The sequence below is a fragment of the Tarenaya hassleriana genome, unplaced genomic scaffold, assembly GCF_000463585.1.
Source record: "Tarenaya hassleriana unplaced genomic scaffold, ASM46358v1 Cleome5, whole genome shotgun sequence".
NCBI lineage: Eukaryota > Viridiplantae > Streptophyta > Magnoliopsida > Brassicales > Cleomaceae > Tarenaya > Tarenaya hassleriana.
This window is the reverse complement of record NW_010967707.1, coordinates 2,265,166-2,282,894: the sequence shown is the minus strand read 5'-3', so window position 1 is coordinate 2,282,894 and position 17,729 is coordinate 2,265,166. Positions and strand designations below refer to the sequence as shown.

The window sequence follows — 17,729 nt, the reverse complement described above, 5'->3', positions numbered from 1 at the left end:
CCGTTGTAAATCCGTTGGAAAATTTCTAACGGATATTCTAACGGTCCCGTCGGAAAATAGCCACGGATGTCCGTTGGAAGTTCCGTTGATATATCCCGACGAACAAATCCGTTGGAATTCCGTTGAAAATATACCACGGAAAAACCGTTGGAAATCCGTTGAAATATTCCAACGGATGAAGGCGTTGGAATTCCGTTTGGAATTTGCCACGGAATTCCAACGGACACCGATTTCTAACGACGATATTCCAACGGATATATCCGTTGGAAATCCGTTGGAAAAGTTGAATTCCAACGGATTTTCGACCCTTTCCAACGGATTTGCCGGTTGGAATTTGAGGTTTTTTTTGTAGTGAAAAAAAATAATGTAAAGTTAATAATAATACATGTATAATAAATAAATACAATAAAATTTTAAAATTATATTTTTGTAAAAAGAAAAAAAGAGAGAGAGATACTTGGCTTGGCGTAACAAAATAAAGAAGAAGGTAGTGAGAGGCACGTAAGGGCATAGATGCACCGCCGCAGCATCTTGTTTTCCTGCATCCAATCCCACCATGTAAACATCTAAATCCCTTCTCACGTAAAGTCTTTCCTTTTTAAAAACAAATTATTTTCATTTTCTATTTCTTTAATCTTATTAAAATTTTAAATTATTTTATTCATTTGGTGGTTGTGTATGTCATGGCTTCCAAGTGAGGATCAACCCCAAATCCAGATTCCGGAAAACCGGATCTAACCTGTTTGATTCATCACTCCGGTTTAGTTCACTTTTGTATGTTGTCAGTGCTAACGCAGTTGTCTGAATTTGATGGTCGTGTTTGATTAATTTTGGTTTGAATTTTGGAGATAGTAGAATGGATAAGATTAGAAAATGAAAAAAAAAATACTAGGAGATTTTCGGATTCGATGTACAAATTTTTTTTTTTATTTATAATTTATAGGGTATTGCACGAGTTTTTAAAATTTTAAATTCTGATATTGCTATTTTGATTCCCAAAGTTTATGTATCGTTACAAACATCTGAAAATTTTAAAAGTTAGGTAATTGAATATCGTATTTCAAAACAAAAAGTTAAGATTACAGATTTGTATTGAACGAATATATATATATATTGCAGATACATTTCAAATCATGTACACCATATAACAAAGATATATGGTAGTAAGATCTCTTCATGCTTATGATTGAACTATAAAAAGATTATTTACCAAATTTGGAATATTCAATGTCAAATTGCTTTTGGCATTTGAAATTTACAAGCAGACAAACATATGAGAGAGAGAGAGAGAGAGAGAGAGAGAGAGAGAGAGAATAGTGAAAAGGGTGAGGAGGAAATGGGTGGCACACCAAATAGGAGAAGAAAGAGTGGTGGGGCATATGTCTTGTAGCGAGGGAGTGGATAGACACTTAAACTACACCACACTCTCACCTCACTAAACTTCATACTCACTCCATTTCACATATACTCTCCTCCTCTAATTATATCTATATGTATGTATACAATTATACATATATTCTCATGGATATACGCATCCAATACTCATCTTGGCTCATGGTTTAGTGTTGTAACAAATTATTACTACTGAGTGTTTCAAACTATCATTCATATTGTTCAAATTAATAAATCCCAAATAGATATATAAATACATGGCAAACGATTAGGATTATTATTTATTTACTGCGAACTTGCAACTTCTTAAAAGATAAGAGATACATCACAATCAAAACCTAGTGTGTATATATATATATATATATACACACATACAAAATGTATAGACTTAAAAAATAAGAAATATTCTCGACCACAACTCATGATCCATGAAAGCACGTTGGTTGCAACTAAGCACCTCATAATGTCATGCAACTAAAATACAAAGCATGGTCCTGGCTTTACATTGGCATTAATTTACTCAATAAACAAGTATCTATGCAAATATACACCTACATTCGAATATGTATGCACTTTATTTTATATATTTTTTATGTACACATATTTTGTCAACCGATTAGCTAGAGAACTTTATCCTTCCTAACTGCTATAATTTTTGCTTGGCTGTGAGTGAATTAACCTTCAATTCTTTTGGGATTGTTTTATTCGACATTATATAAAAAATATACTACTTTTGTTATTTTAACTTCAAGACATACCTTTATCCAACTGTGACCCTATGATTCATGTGACTAGAAATTTAATTTTAATCATATTGATCATAATGTTAAATTTATGATGATCACACTCATACTAATTATTTGATAAAAATATTATAAATTAAATGTTATGACCAATGTAATCAAGATTAAATTTCTGGTCACATGGATCACATGATCACAATTGGAGAAGAGTATCTCTTAAAATAGCAAAGTAAAAGTATTTTTGATAATGCCCCGCTTTATTCGGCCAGAAAAAAAGTCATTTTGATATTATTCAATCAAAATATCCAAATAAAATTATTAACAAAAAATATCCAAATAAAATGACAATATGTTTTTATATTAATTATATAATCGTAATTAATTTTTAATAATTCGACCGGCTTCATTAATTTCTATATCATGAATTTCTTGAAATTGCTGGATTTGAAACTCTCCTTTTATAAGTGAAGACTAAATAAAATAAAGGAGGCAGCTTTGATGATTTATGAAGTAGTTCAGGCAACACAAAACGGTTCGGAAGAAACCTACCCTTAGGCTTAGCTTACTGCAATTCTTCTGGACACAAAACAATTATTAAATTTTCATAATCACAGCTTCAAATTAACGACAGAATTAGTTGGGGTTAATGATCCTTAGTTGGTATTTTAATCATGCTCAATCCTAAGTCAATATCACATTTTATTTTTATTTTGATCCCCAAGCTCTTATCAATTTAAATCTGAACCCTATGTCCTGAACGAGCTTATCTTATTTTATTACAACAAAAATAAACAATTGTTACATTTAATTGCAATGGGCTTTTAAGCACGGATCTTTACTACAAAGAGTAAAATCAAAATGTCCCACCAAATAAACACATTCTGAAAATACAGTTAGTGGCAGTTGGTATCTAACTTATCAATATAACATTAACGGTTTGGCTCATATCTCATTACGAGCTCATCAGTTCAAAATCAAACAGAACAGAACAGATCATGTTCCCAGATCCAACCCCTTTTGCTGTCCCACAAAAACACAGTGCGAGAATAAAACTAAGTCCACAGAGCAAGTGTCTGTCCATTACAAGAGAAACTCACACACCTACGAGAAGGATACGTACCCGTAGTAATAGCAGTGGCCGAAACTGAGACTTACAGAGGAGTCAATCCAACCACACCTGCACAAGAATCCCGTCCCGTCGTACAAAAAGGTTGAGACATCGTGAAAACGTATCGGTTTTTACAGTGGTTCTCTATATGCAGAAGAAAGATTGATGCTAAAAAGGGATCGTACTAATAAGTCTGGTGAAGAGCTATGGCGCCTGTGACCCATATAGTGGGTTTAAGGTGTTCTATATGCTTGAACTTCTATGAGATGCGATGCGAAGAACATAACGAAAAGAAAACCGAGTTTTTGTAGTAAAGAAGGGGTGATAAGATCAGATATACCGCATGCCAATCTTCCCCCAGCATTGCCCGTGGTTAGACTAAGCTCATGTCCACCTACACATTTGAAATTCAAGAGAAGTGGGCATTTACTCAACAAAAAAAAACGCTCGAGAAAAGTTTTACAAGCTTGGAAAGGGCAGTCTTCATTTCGTATCACGGAATTGAAATTTCGTATCATGGGTTTACCCTTTCCGAGGTCATCCTCAAGCTCATGAACCACAAGGGCCCTTCCAACTACTGAATTTGGACCACTCAGAGGAATCTGTATAATTGGATTTAGTCTCGCCACTGATTGCCATAAGACAGACCCTTCTTATTAAAGCGAATAAATAAGAAATATGTCACAGACAAACCTGATTGTCCACAATTGTTGCCTCTGCCACTCCTATTGCGTTTAGAAAACCGGTGACCAGTTCAGTGAATTGACATATTATCAAAGATGAAAGAGTATACGTCAAAAGTTTAATGAGGATTTGGATACCATCGGCATTGGCGATGATGTTTCCCAGGTCACCCGCATGACGGATTTCGTCTTCAGGAGCTCCATGTGTCATGCTGTTTGGATTGAAATGTGCTCCTAACAAATCATCACAACAAGATTAACATGGAAAAAATCACATCAAGAATCGGTAATCGTATGATCAATCTTCATCAAATCTCGACATTTCAGAAGAGAAAGTACAAAACCTGTTGAGATGCATCCATTTGTTGTGTCACCATACTCATGCTGGAAAACACATGGAAGAAAGTGTTTGAGCACTGTTATCACAAAGTTTTGCCGATTTAACGGAATGCAAGAAACAGAAGAAGGACGATAATAGGAACCCTTACGAGATGAAATCCATGAGGCCCTGGAGTGAGACCGGTGATGCGAACATTCACGGTCGTCGGACCTGTTTACCATGAACAAGAATGTGTATCTCTCAGTTCATCCACCCAATTGAATTCAACAAGACATGGAGACAATATCATACCACAAACACTTCCGTAACAGATACAAGCCAATGGAAAACATTCAAGTAGCAAGTATGAACACAAATCCAGTTCTGCTTTAACCTCTAAAAGCATAAATCTTTATGTTATATCCATTTTCCCAGCAGAAATGCACATCGGTTGAACACTGCCATAAACCACAGAGCTCTGACAAACAGTTCAAAACCACCGGTTTGTGTGCGCATAGCACAAGCTTATGGTACATTCTTAAAGCTTAATCTTTTCATCGAACCATCTGCAAATCCAGCATGAACACAAATCCAGAAAGATTTACATTCTCCATAGAAACCACGAAATTCTGACGCATACCGAAACTAAAGACCTAGATAATGCGAATCAACAGATGACCTAACAAACGGCACAGTATTCAGAAAACCGTAAAACCCATCTCGAAATGTAAACCAAATCTGCGAAAAAAAGAGAGAAACCAAGAGGAGAAGCGGTATTTCAGATGGCGATGAATGCGACAAGGAAATAGGGGAAGGAGAGACGGACCGTCGTCGCCTTGGGTCAGAGTGACGACCCCTTCAACCTGGGAGGTGCCCTTGAGCACCGCCACAGCCTTCTTCGCGGCCGCAACCACGGTGAGCGATCTCGCCGGAGATCCGCCGGAGAAGGAAACCGAGCGGCAGCGGTGGAGGTTAATGGAGACGCCGCGGAATGAGGAGGGGAGACGAGGAGAAGAAGAAGAGGAGACGAGCGATTGGGGTTTCGACGACGGAGAGAAGAGAGGTCGAGAAGGCAAGGAGCATGTGAGGATTGACTGAGCAGCCATGACTGAACTTTCTTGAGCGTTCTTGGACGAGCTCTTTCTCGGGAAACGAGATAATGAGATGTGGCTTGGGCCTTCTTGATCTAATCTTCTTGTGTTGATTTGTATCTCTCAAAGAACATCCAATATATTGCTTTTATTATAATCTAATAAAATATCAGTCAAATTTTCAAAAATTTATATTAAAAAAATCAATACTCCATAATTCAAATTCAAATTCAAATTCAAATTAGGCATTTTTAATTTGAATACCTAAATTCAATTTAAGATAAATTATCTAATACCAAATTCCTTTTTTTCCTGCTAATTAAATCGATGCGCTCCTCCTCCATCTACTACTACATCTTCTCCTCACTCTTGGATTTCACTTCACTATTACCTCTCTCGGTTTCTCTCCTTTTGGCCCGCCATGGCAATCTCCTGCAATTTTCTTCGCGAATCTCGCCGCAATTTGTGGAAATCGGAGAGATCGAGAGAGAGATATAGCGTTACTGCAGGGAGAGACGAGTTTCCGGCGGCCGTCTCGAGACGGCGAGTGGATTGCGACTCTCTAAACGGTAAACCCTAGTTATCTCTGAAAGTGTTCGTCTATATATAGATTAGGAGCAAAAATTGTCATTTGAAGCTAAATTCCAGAGTATGCGATTGCGTCGTGGTTGTAGAAAATCAAGTGATGGTCCAAACTCCAAAGATAGCAAAATCATCGAATTAGATTCTAGAGGAAGATGAATCGTATATCCGTAAATTGATCATAACAGAAGGGGAAGTCATATATCACGAAATTGTGGTTGACTATATATAAGAGATGCATAAAAATTTTCTACAACTGGATAAAGTTGTTCTCTTTTTGTTCGGGGTTTCTGTTTTTGTTATTTGACTGTTCAGTTTACACCGTTTTTTTGAATCTGATTCCGTATAAAGAGAAATGGATGGATATAGTTGTGCAAAATATGCGTTGAAAACTGCTATTTATGACTCTTGCATTTGAATACCATTTAGGTTGGTGGTTGTACTTATTTTATTTATGGAGTTTGTTTGTTCAAACTCATAACCGCGACTTTTATCATTGCTTCCCTCAGCTTCAAACCCCAGAGATCATAAAAACCCCAAATAATCTTCGATTTACTTTCGGTTTTGTTCATCAGGGTTGGGTGTTTGCCTTGATCTGTGTAGTTTGTGGTCATGGATACGATAAACATTACGTGGTGGGAGGAGTTGACATGGCGAGGCTACATCATGAGCGAGGACGGGTCTCAGTTCTGCCAGGTGAATCCAGCCACTGTGAACTCGTTCGGTATGTGGGAGATATTTACTTTCAAAGCTCAAGGGATGGGGTTTTGGGAGTACCCTCTTCCCAATCTCGAGTTTATGATCCTGGCCGCGTTCTTGCTCTGGCGGTTCTTTGACTTCTTGTGCAAGAAGTCGGGTTTTCGCATACCCAAATTCACTTGCATGATGTTGGTAAGTTTATCTCCTCTGAACAGAAATACAGATTATGATCTTATTTGTCTGGTTTTTTTGGATTGATTTAACTGAGAAATGTTATGTCTTTGTTGTCCAAGGCCGGGCTTGTCCTAAGCCAAGCTTCACTTCTCAGCCAAGGTTCCTTGATTCGTAGTATCGTTTTCCCTGATGATTACAAACCGAAGATCCCCGAGACCCTTGGGGCATTTGGATTTCTCCTCTATTGGTTTCTGAAAGGTGTGACCATGGACATTGGGACTTTTGCAAAGACGGGAAAGAAGTCTGTCTTGATCGGGTTTACAACAATGGCAGTGCCATTGCTTTTGGGTTCCATCGTTTTCATCATCAGAATGAGAGCTGGGAAAATGGAGATGACACTGTTTGAATACAGAGCAATCATATTCATGAATAGCGTATCACCCTTCACAGGCATCGATACGCTCTTGAGAGATCTCAAGTTCAACCACTCGGAGTTTGGACGGATCGCACTGTCTTCAGCAACGGTGACTGACATGATGGCCTTTGTCATTACTTTCCTTTCCGCAATACGGTGGGATAAGGCTCTGGGCATTTTGCAATCGCTTGTTGCTTGTGTGTTCTTCGCCTCCATGTTTTTCTTAGTAAGACCGGCTATGTTCTGGGTCATCAGACAGACACCAGAAGGACGACCCATCAAGGATATCTACATCTATGTCGTTCTCATGCTCGCCTACTTATCTTTTCATTACTGGCACCATATGGGACAGTTTGGCCCAGCCGGGTCGTTTGTTCTTGGTTGGGCAATCCCGGACGGGCCTCCCTTGGGGTCTGCTTTGGTACACAGATTCGAGAACTTCAATTTTGGTATTATCTTGCCACTCTTTGGATCACTCGCAGCTATGCAGGTAGATTTACAATGGTTGATCGGGGAGATCAAGAACTTTACACATATGGATGGTCGAGTTTACGAGGCCATGTCCATGATTTTGCTCTTGTCTGCTACGAAATTCATCAGCTCCATAATAGTTGCATTTGCTGTAAGAATGCCTTTGAGAGACTCCATTGTCCTTGCTCTTGCTCTGAGCAACAAGGGAATCTTTGAGCTTGCCTTCTTTGTGTCCTTCGTTGAATTAAAGGTAAAAGCTTTCTCTTTCAGTTCAAAAAAAGTATCTTCCATCGTATATCAAGCCCTATTTTTTTGCTCTCAGGTTGTCCACCCGAAAGTCTTCACGATCATGGCCACAGCTATACTCATGAACTCGCTGTTTATACCAATCACCATTAAACTCTTGCACGACCCGTCAGAAAAATTCCGCTGTTACGGAAGAAGGAACCTATTGAACCTGAAAGACGACTCGGAACTCCACGCCCTTGTGTGCATTCACAAGCCTGATCACATAACGTCCATGATCAACCTCCTCGAAGCTTTTCAACCATCAGAACATTCACCAGTGTCATGCTACGTCCTTCACCTCATCCAGCTCGTGGGTCGGGCAATTCCTAACTTCATCTCTCACCAGGTCCAGAAACCGGCGGTCGGAAGCCAGTCCTGTTCCGACAACGTCATCGCCTCTTTCAAATGCTTCCACCAGAAATTCTCTGACTCGACATCTCTGTACATGTTCACCTCTTTCTCCATGGTCAAACACATGCATGAGGACATTTGCTGGCTCGCCCTGACCAAGGGTCTATCCCTAATCCTTCTTCCTTTTCACCGTACATGGTCTATTGATCGGTCGACCATCGTCTCTGATGACGATACCATGAGGAGTGTCAACCGTAATATCTTGAGACAGGCCCCTTGTTCGGTCGGAATCTTCGTCTACCGTAAGCCCCTCCGGAACCCACAAATGACGGATTCCAATATCAAGGTACTCAAAGCTCCAACTAATGAACAATGTCTTATGTTGTTTGTCATGTGAATTAGTGTCTGATTTTTTTTTTTTTTTTGTGGATTTCGAGTTACAGGTCTGCTTGATATTTTTGGGCGGGAAAGACGACATGGAAGCCATGGCGTTAACCAACCGAATGAGGCGTACGAACAGAGAGATAAGCCTGACTTTCCTGCGATTCATCCCGAAAACATCCGTGTGGGACAGCAAGGGGACTATGCAGGATCTCATGGACCGGAAGGAAATCATGGAGAGGAACGATTGTTTCGACATGGAAGGCCATCATCCGGTAGCGTACCTCGACAATGAGGTGTCGGATGGGTCGGAGACGTCGATGTTTCTGCGGTCGATGGCCCACGAGTACGACCTGTTCATAGTGGGAAGAAGCAGCGGGAGAAACTCAATGGCCACGAGAGGGATCACTGAATGGACGGAGTTCGAGGAATTAGGACCCATTGGAGATTTATTAGCGTCAAAGGACTTCCCTACCAGGGCTTCTGTGTTGGTGGTGCAGCAGCAAGATTTCAGAGATCACAGATAGAAACCCGTAGGCGATTCTTTTACTTCCCAGTCCGATTCTTTTTACACAGGGATTTAGACGAGGAGATTTATATAAGCGATTTTCGGGAATTTTCGAAATCGGATCTATCTCGGGTATGCCATGAAAGCCCTCATATGGTCTCCGTCGACTTCCTCGACATCAAACGTACGTGGATTATTCTTTTTATTTTTTTTAAATGTATATTTGTGGTACGCAGACCGATGAATGCATCGGTTAGAAAAGAAAAGTGGAGAGTATAGTAATGAGAGTGAAGAGAAAAAGTAAGGTTAGACCTAGACTTACTTGGGAACGGGAACGTGTAATTAGAAACGATTTGGAATTGTTATAAATTTCGAAAGAGTTAATTCAAAATCGAAATGAATGGAAACGAAAAATCCTTGCAGTCGACTCCAAATAAACTTGGGACCAAAGCGATGTTGATGTTGATGTACATGTCCCATACGATTCAAACATTGTATAGTTATGTTTAATGATTTGTCGGAGGAAATGATAGGCCCATTCTTGGCCATTTCAAGTGATGTTTGAGTATGCGTTTTGATATGAATGATCTCATCTGGGCGTCTTTTGAAGAATTTTTTTTGTTATGAGTTCAAGTAATTACAATTTGTTTCGTTTTAAAATTGAAAATATATCTAACCATAGTTTCCCAAATAAATAAATGAATTTGCGAACTTGACACAGATATTCAACACATAAATTTTTTTTAAAAAAAATTAGATTTCAAAAAACGATACATATCGTAATTTTATAATTATATCCAATAAAAATGTAGTTTTTAAAAAACTAAATATAAATAATAAATCATTATAGTCGATTAATTTAAATACAAATTGATATAATATCAAAACACGAGAAGAAGTGTGGCAATTAAATTGAGATGGTGGTAACTTTTTTTTTTTAAATCGAAACCATTTTGTTTCTGCAAATTAAACCGACGCCGCCGGTTAGCAGTTAGCACTCCTCCTCTTCTTCTCCCTCGCTCATGGATTCCCCTCCATTATTACCTCCTCGGCTTCTCCTCTCCGCAAATTGTGGAAATCGGAGAGATCGAGACATATATAGCATTACTACCGGGAGAGACGACGGTTTCCGTCGGGGAGGTCGGCAGTCGTCTCAGGGCGGCGAGTGGATTTTGGCTCTGTAAGCGGTAAAACCTAGTTATCTCTGCAAGTGTCATTTTGACCTAAATTCAGAAGTTTGCGATTGCGTCCGCTTGAGACGGGCGTTGTGGTTGTAGAAAATCAAGTGATGGTCCAAACTTCAAAGATAGAAAAATCACCGAAATAGACTCTAGGAGAAGAAGAGAAATCATATTCACATGATATTTATGAAAGCGCCAGAGGGAGGACTGGAGAAAGTTTTCTCTTTTTGCTTGGGGTATTTGTTGTGTTGTCTTAGTGGCGGTTCCATAAAAAGAGAGAGAGAGAGAGAAAGTGCTGCAATATCTGTGTGGAAAACTGCTATTTATGACTCTTGCATTTGAATATGTTGTATGCAGTTGGCTGTCATTCTTTTATTATGGTGTGTGTTTGTTCAAACACATAACCGCTACTCTTATTATTGCTTTCCTCAGCTTCAAATCCCAGAGATCAGAAACGGAAACCCCGCAAAATAATCTTGGAGCATCTTCGATTTTCTTCTGTTTTTGTTCATCAGTGTCGGGGGTTTACGGTCATGGATACAATAAACATGACGTGGTGGGAGGAGTTGAGATGGAAAGGCTACGTCCTGAGCGAGGACGGGTCTCGGTTCTGCCAGACGAATCCATCCACCGTGAACTCGTTCGGTATATGGGAGAGATTTAATTTCAAAGATATAGGGCTCGGGTTTTGGCAGTACCCTCTTCCAAATCTCGAGATTCTGGTCCTGTCAGTGTTCTTGCTCTGGCGGTTCTTTTACGTCTTGGGCAAGAAGTTGGGCTTCAAAGTACCCCAATTCGCTTGCATGATGCTCGTAAGTTTATCTCCTCTGAAAAATATACAGATTATGATATTATTCTGTGTTGTTAACTGAGAAATGTTATGTCTTTGTTGTCAAAGGCGGGGCTTGTCCTAAGCCAAGCTTCATACCTCAGCCAAGATTCCTTGATTCATAGGATCTTTTTCCCTGATGACTGCAGACCGAAGATCCCTGAGACCCTTGGGGCATTTGGATTTCTCCTCTATTGGTTTCTGAAAGGCGTGACTATGGACGCTGGGACGTTTTCAAGGACGGGAAAGAAAGCTATCCTGATCGGGTTTACAACAACGGCGGTGCCATTGCTTTTTGGTTCCATAGTTTTAACAAGTAGACAGAGAACAGGGGAAATGAGGTTGACGCTGTTTGAATACAGAGCAATCTTATTAATGAATAGCGTATCACCGTTCACAAGCATCGATATACTCTTGAGAGATCTCAAGATCAACCATTCGGAGTTTGGACGGATTGCGCTGTCTTCAGCAATGGTGACTGACGTGATGGCCTTTGTCGTTACTTTCCTCTTCACAATACTGTGGGATAAGGTTTTGGGCATTTTTCAAACGATTGTTGCTTGTGTGTTTTTCGCCTGGACGTTTTTCTTTATAAGACCAGCTATGTTCTGGGTAATCAAACAAACACCAGAAGGACGACCTGTCAAAGATATCTACATCTACGTTGTTCTCATACTCGCTTACTTATCTTTTCATTACTGGCACCAAATGGGACGGTTTGGTCCACTCGGACCGTTTGTTCTTGGTTGGGCGACCCCGAGCGGGCCTCCCTTGGGGTCTGCATTGGTACAAAGATTTGAGAGCTTTAATCTTGGCATTATCTTGCCTCTCTTTGGATCGCTTACAACAATGCAGATGGACCTACCATGGTTGTTCAAGGAGACTGAAAATTTAGGACGTATGGAGGGTCGAATTTACGAGGCCATATCCATGATTTTGCTCTTGTCTACAACAAAATTCATTAGCTCTGTAATAGCTGCATTTGCTGTGACATTGCCTTTGAGAGACTCCATTATTCTGGCCCTTGCTCTGAGTACCAAGGGAATCTTCGAGCTTGCCTTCTTCGTGTCCTTTGTTGAACTAAAGGTAAAAGCTTTCTCTATCATTTCGTTAAAGTATCTGCCTTTTGCTCCTCGTATGTCAAGCTCAATGTTTGGCTTTCAGGTTTTGCACCCGGAGGTCTTCACAGTCTCGGCCGCAGCTATTCTCCTGAACTCGCTGTTTATTCCATTCGCCATTGAACTCTTGCATGACCCGTCAAAAAAATTCTGCTCTTATGGAAGAAGAAACCTATTGAACCTGAAAGATGACTCGGAACTCCAGACCCTCGTGTGCATTCACAAGCCTGATCACATAACATCCATGATCAACCTCCTTGAAGCTTTTCAGCCATCAGCACATTCACCAGTGGCATGCTATGCCCTTCACCTCATCGAGCTCGTGGGTCGGGCAACTCCTAACTTTATTTCCCACCAGGTCCAGAAACCGGCGGTCGGAAGCCAGTCTTGTTCCGCCAATGTCATTGCCTCATTCAAATGCTTCAACCAGAAATTCTCTGATTCAACGTCTTTGTACATGTTCACTTCTCTCTCCATTGCCAAACACATGCATGAGGACATTTGCTGGCTCGCCCTAACCAAGAGCCTATCCCTAATCCTCCTTCCTTTTCATCGTACATGGTCTGTTGACCGGTCGACCATTGTCTCTGATGACGATACCATGAGGAATGTCAACCGCAACATCTTGAGACGAGCCCCTTGTTCGGTCGGAATCCTCGTCTACCGTAAGCCCATCTGGAACCCACAAACGACGGACGCCCATTGCAAGGTACCTAGAAAACAATGACAGTGAGTGTGTTCATGTATCCTGTCCTGTCATGTGAATCACTGTCTGGATGTGCTGTCACTTTCTGAGCTGCAGGTCTGCTTGATATTCGTGGGCGGAAAAGACGACATGGAAGCGCTAGCGTTAACCAACCGAATGAGGCGAATGAACAGAGAGATAAGTCTGACTTTCCTCCGATTTATCCCCAAGACTTCACTGTTAGAATCCAAGGGCTCAATGCAGGATCTCATGGATCGGAAGGAGATAATGGAAACGAACATTGATGGTTCAAAAGTGGGAAAGGATCATCCGGTGACGTACGTCGACAGAGAGGTATCAGACGGGTCGGAAACGTCAGTGATTCTATGCTCGATGGCTCACGACTACGACTTGTTGATAGTCGGAAGAAGCAGCGGAGGAGACTCTGTCGTAACGAGAGGGATCAGTGAATGGACGGAGTTCGAGGAATTAGGACCCATTGGAGATTTATTAGCTTCCAAGGACTTTCCCACTAGGGCTTCTGTGTTGGTGGTGCAGCACCAAGATTTCACAGATCACGGATACTAAAGAAAAACCCCTTGCGTTTTTTGTATTTTTATTTTATTTTTTTTGGATTAGAGAATTAGGTGTAGTATTTGCAGTTTCAGTTTCTGTAAAAATGTATACATATGTTACTTGTCGGATAAGTTGACTTCACGTATTTTGATGGAGTTGTGAGGATGATATTAATTTTTATTAACTATTCAAATCCTTGGTTCACAAGTGATCCTGTTCATACGTTAACTTGTCGCTTTTCTTTCAATTCGAAATAATTTTTCTCTGCAAATTAAACCGACGCCGCCGGTTATCACTCCTCCTCCTCCCCCTCTTCTTCTCCCTCGCTCATGGATTTCCCTCCATTATTGCCTCCTCGGCTTCTCCCTTTTGGCCTGCCATCGCTATCGCCCTTAATTCCCGTCGCGAATCTCGCCGCAAATTGTGGAAATCGGAGAGATCGAGACATATATAGCATGACTACGGGAGAGACGACGGTTTCCGGCGGAGAGTCGGCAGTCGTCTCAGGCCGGCGAGTGGATTTTGGCTCTCTATGCGGTAAATCCTAGTTATCTCTGCAAGTGTTCATCTACATATGAGCAAAATTTGTCACTTTAACCTAAATTCCGAAGTTTGCGACTGCGTCCGCATGAGACGGGCGTTGTGGTTGTAGAAAATCAAGTGATGGCCCAAACTCCAAAGATCGCAAAATCACCGAAATAGATATTCATGAAAGTGCCGGAGGAAGGAGAATTCATACAATAAAAACCCTAAAAAAATTAGGACAGCTTGGGGTTTCTGTTATCGAATGTTCAGATAATACCGTTTTTGTTGTGTTGTCTTAGTGATGATTCCGTAAAAAAAAAGAGGTAGAGAGTGCTGCAATATCTGTGTAGAAAACTGCTATTTATGACTTCTTGCATTTGAATATGTTGTAGGCAGTTGCTGACATTCTTTTAATTATGGAGTGTATTTGTTTAAACTCATAACCGCTACTCCTCTTTTATTGCTTCCCTCACCTTCAAACCCCAGAGATCAAACACACAAAAATCCCCGCAAAATAATCTTCGATTTTCTTCTGTTTTTGTTCATCAGCGTTGGGGTTTGTCTTGATCTGTGTAGTTTACGGTCATGGATACAATAAACATGACGTGGTGGGAGGAGTTGAGATGGAGAGGCTACGCCCTGAGCGAGGACGGGTCTCGGTTCTGCCTAACGGATCTGTCCACTGTGAACTCGTTTGGTATATGGGAGAGATTCAATTTCAAAGCTATAGGAGCCGGGTTTTGGGAGTACCCTCTTCCAAATCTCGAGATTCTGGTCCTGTCAGTGTTCTTGCTCTGGCGGTTCTTTTACGTCTTGTGCAAGAAGTTGGGTTTCAGAATACCCCAATTCGCTTGCATGATGCTCGTAAGTTTATCTCCTCTGAAAAATATACAGATTATGATATTATTCTGTGTTGTTAACTGAGAAATGTTATGTCTTTGTTGTCAAAGGCGGGGCTTGTCCTAAGCCAAGCTTCATACCTCAGCCAAGATTCCTTGATTCATAGGATCTTTTTACCTGATGACTACAGACCGAAGATCCCTGAGACCCTTGGGGCATTTGGATTTGTCCTCTATTGGTTTCTGAAAGGTGTGACTATGGACGCTGAGACGTTCACAAGGATGGGAAAGAAATCTACCCTGATTGGGTTTACAACAATGGCAGTGCCGTTGTTTTTTGGTTCCATCCTTTTCATAATTAGAGAGAGAACAGGGAAAATGAGGTTGACGGTGCTTGAATACAGAGCAATCGTATTCATGAATAGCGTATCACCCTTCACAAGCATCGATACGCTCTTGAGAGATCTCAAGATCAACCACTCAGAGTTTGGACGGATTGCACTGTCTTCAGCAATGGTGACTGACTTGGTGGCCTTTGTCGTTCATTTCCTCTTCGTGTTATTGTGGGGTAAGGCTTTGGGCATTTTGCAGACGGTTGCTGCTTGTGTGTTCTTCGCCTCAATGTTCTTCTTTGTAAAACCAGCTATGTTCTGGGTAATCAGACAGACACCAGAAGGACGACCCGTCAAAGATTTCTACATCTATGCCATTCTCTTGCTCGCCTTCTTATCTTTTCATTACTGGCACCAATTGGGAGAGTTTGGCCCAGCCGGTTCATTTGTTTTTGGTTGGGCAATCCCGGACGGGCCTCCCTTGGGGTCTGCTTTGGTACACAGATTCGAGAGCTTCAATCTCGGCATTATCTTGCCGCTCTTTGGATCGCTCACTGCTATGCAGGTAGATTTACAGTGGTTAATAGGGGAGATCAAGAATTTTACGCATATGGAGGGTCGAGTTTACGAGGCCATTTCCATGATTTTGCTCTTGTCTGCTACGAAATTCATTACCTCCATAATAGTTGCATTTGCTACGAGAATGCCTTTGAGAGACTCCATTATTTTGGCCCTTGCTCTGAGTAACAAGGGATTTTTCGAGCTTGCCTTCTTCACATCCTCTGTTGAACTAAAGGTAAAAGCTTTCTCTTTCAATTCATTAAAGTGTATGCCTTTTGCTCCTCGTATGTCAACCTCAATGTTCGCTTTCAGGTTTTGCACCCAGAGATCTTCACAATCTCGGCCACAGCTATTCTCCTGAACTCTCTGTTTATACCATTCGCCATTGAACTCTTGCATGACCCGTCAAAAAAATTCCGCTCTTATGGTAGAAGAAACCTAGTGAACCTGAAAGATGACTCGGAACTCCAGACCCTCGTGTGCATTCACAAGCCTGATCACATAACATCCATGATCAATCTCCTTGAAGCTTTTCAGCCATCACAGCATTCACCAGTGGCATGCTATGTCCTTCACCTCATCGAGCTCGTGGGTCGGGCAACTCCTAACTTCATCTCCCACCAGGTCCAGAAACCGGCGGTCGGAAGCCAGTCTTGTTCCGACAATGTCATCGCCTCTTTCAAATGTTTCAACCAGAAATTCTCTGATTCGACGTCTCTGTACATGTTCACTTCTCTCTCCATTGCCAAACACATGCATGAGGACATTTGCTGGCTTGCCCTGGCCAAGAGCTTGTCCTTAATCCTTCTTCCTTTTCACCGTACATGGTCTGTTGACCGGTCAGCCATCGTATCTGATGACGTTACCATGAGGAATGTCAACCGTAACATCTTGAGACGAGCCCCTTGTTCGGTTGGAATCCTCGTCTACCGTAAGCCCATCTGGAACCCACAAATGACGGATTCCCATTGCAAGGTACCTAAAATACAATGACAGTGAGTGTGTTCATATATCCTGTTCTGTCATGTGAATCATTGTCTGAATGTGCTGTCACTTTCCGAGCTGCAGGTCTGCTTGATATTCGTGGGCGGAAAAGACGACATGGAAGCCCTAGCGTTAGCCAACCGAATGAGGCGTATGAACAAAGAGATAAGCCTGACTTTCCTCCGATTTATCCCCGAGTCTTCGCTGTCGGAATCCATGGGGAATATGCAGGATCTCATGGATCGGAAGGAGATCATGGAAATGAACATTGATGGTTCAAAAGTGGGTAACAATCATCCAGTAACGTACATCGACAGAGAGGTATCAGATGGGTTGGAAACGTCGGTGATCCTACGCTCGATGGCCCACGGCTACGACTTGTTTATAGTCGGAAGAAGCAGTGGAGGAGACTGTGTCGTAACGAGAGGGATCAGTGAATGGACTGAGTTCGAGGAATTAGGAACCGTTGGAGATTTGTTAGCTTCCAAGGACTTTCCTACTAGGGCTTCTGTGTTGGTGGTGCAACATCAAGATTTCACAGATGACAGATACTAAAAAAAGCCCTTGCGTTTTTTTTTTTACTTTACTGTTTGTTCTTAATGATTATATTTTTGTGTTTTTAGATTAGAATTAGGTGTAGTTATGGGGTTTTAATCTTTGTATTTGCAGATTAAGTTCTCATCTCATGTAAACATATACATGCGTTACTTGTTGGATAAGTTAACTTTTGATGACGTCTTAAAGCCCAATATTGATAATAGTTACAATTTCTTGGTCGCATAATCTCCAAGGGAAGATGCAACTTTCGATATATCGTTACATGCTGGCATCACATTTGCAGGCATTAGACGTTATTTGCTTTTCTTGAACCCCAAGAAACAGTTTCTTTATGAC

The 17,729-nt window shown here is 41.1% G+C and overlaps 4 protein-coding genes across 10 annotated transcripts; 3 read left to right on the top strand and 1 right to left on the bottom strand.

The window, feature by feature from the left end:
- Positions 1-2,983: 2,983 nt before the first annotated feature.
- LOC104826391 (superoxide dismutase [Cu-Zn], chloroplastic) lies at positions 2,984-5,454 on the bottom strand. The gene is made up of 9 exons (XM_010559066.1): positions 5,072-5,454; positions 4,415-4,476; positions 4,271-4,310; positions 4,065-4,160; positions 3,937-3,968; positions 3,770-3,845; positions 3,584-3,637; positions 3,256-3,312; positions 2,984-3,155 (listed from the first exon to the last, which is right to left on the bottom strand). The coding sequence occupies exons 1-8, from the start codon at positions 5,349-5,351 to the stop codon at positions 3,287-3,289; spliced, it is 666 nt and encodes a 221-aa protein (XP_010557368.1). The 5' UTR covers positions 5,352-5,454; the 3' UTR covers positions 2,984-3,155; positions 3,256-3,286.
- Positions 5,455-5,603: 149 nt separating this feature from the next.
- Positions 5,604-9,614, top strand: LOC104826390 (cation/H(+) antiporter 6A-like). Of its 2 annotated transcripts, none has more exons than XM_010559063.2 (5): positions 5,604-5,905; positions 6,522-6,809; positions 6,911-7,927; positions 8,000-8,662; positions 8,760-9,614. In XM_010559063.2, exons 2-5 carry the CDS (start codon positions 6,531-6,533, stop codon positions 9,222-9,224), a joined length of 2,424 nt encoding a protein of 807 aa, XP_010557365.1. In that variant the 5' UTR covers positions 5,604-5,905; positions 6,522-6,530; the 3' UTR covers positions 9,225-9,614. The 2 variants fall into 2 exon arrangements, with proteins under 2 accessions (XP_010557365.1, XP_010557364.1); XM_010559062.2 differs by having other exon boundaries at positions 6,494-6,809.
- Positions 9,615-10,087: 473 nt separating this feature from the next.
- LOC104826387 (cation/H(+) antiporter 6A-like) lies at positions 10,088-13,739 on the top strand. 4 transcript variants are annotated; one of them, XM_010559057.1, is made up of 5 exons: positions 10,088-10,385; positions 10,819-11,198; positions 11,285-12,301; positions 12,380-13,042; positions 13,136-13,739. In XM_010559057.1, exons 2-5 carry the CDS (start codon positions 10,920-10,922, stop codon positions 13,604-13,606), a joined length of 2,430 nt encoding a protein of 809 aa, XP_010557359.1. In that variant the 5' UTR covers positions 10,088-10,385; positions 10,819-10,919; the 3' UTR covers positions 13,607-13,739. The 4 variants fall into 4 exon arrangements, with proteins under 4 accessions (XP_010557359.1, XP_010557360.1, XP_010557358.1 ...); XM_010559058.1 differs by having other exon boundaries at positions 10,088-10,392; positions 10,902-11,198; XM_010559056.1 differs by having other exon boundaries at positions 10,088-10,392.
- Positions 13,740-13,809: 70 nt separating this feature from the next.
- On the top strand, positions 13,810-17,573 carry LOC104826388 (cation/H(+) antiporter 6A-like). Of its 3 annotated transcripts, none has more exons than XM_010559060.1 (5): positions 13,810-14,131; positions 14,696-14,983; positions 15,070-16,086; positions 16,164-16,826; positions 16,920-17,573. In XM_010559060.1, the coding sequence occupies exons 2-5, from the start codon at positions 14,705-14,707 to the stop codon at positions 17,388-17,390; spliced, it is 2,430 nt and encodes an 809-aa protein (XP_010557362.1). In that variant the 5' UTR covers positions 13,810-14,131; positions 14,696-14,704; the 3' UTR covers positions 17,391-17,573. The 3 variants fall into 3 exon arrangements, with proteins under 3 accessions (XP_010557362.1, XP_010557363.1, XP_019059730.1); XM_010559061.1 differs by having other exon boundaries at positions 14,669-14,983; XM_019204185.1 differs by lacking the exon at positions 13,810-14,131 and having other exon boundaries at positions 14,912-14,983; positions 15,150-16,086.
- The last annotated feature ends 156 nt before the right edge of the window (positions 17,574-17,729 follow it).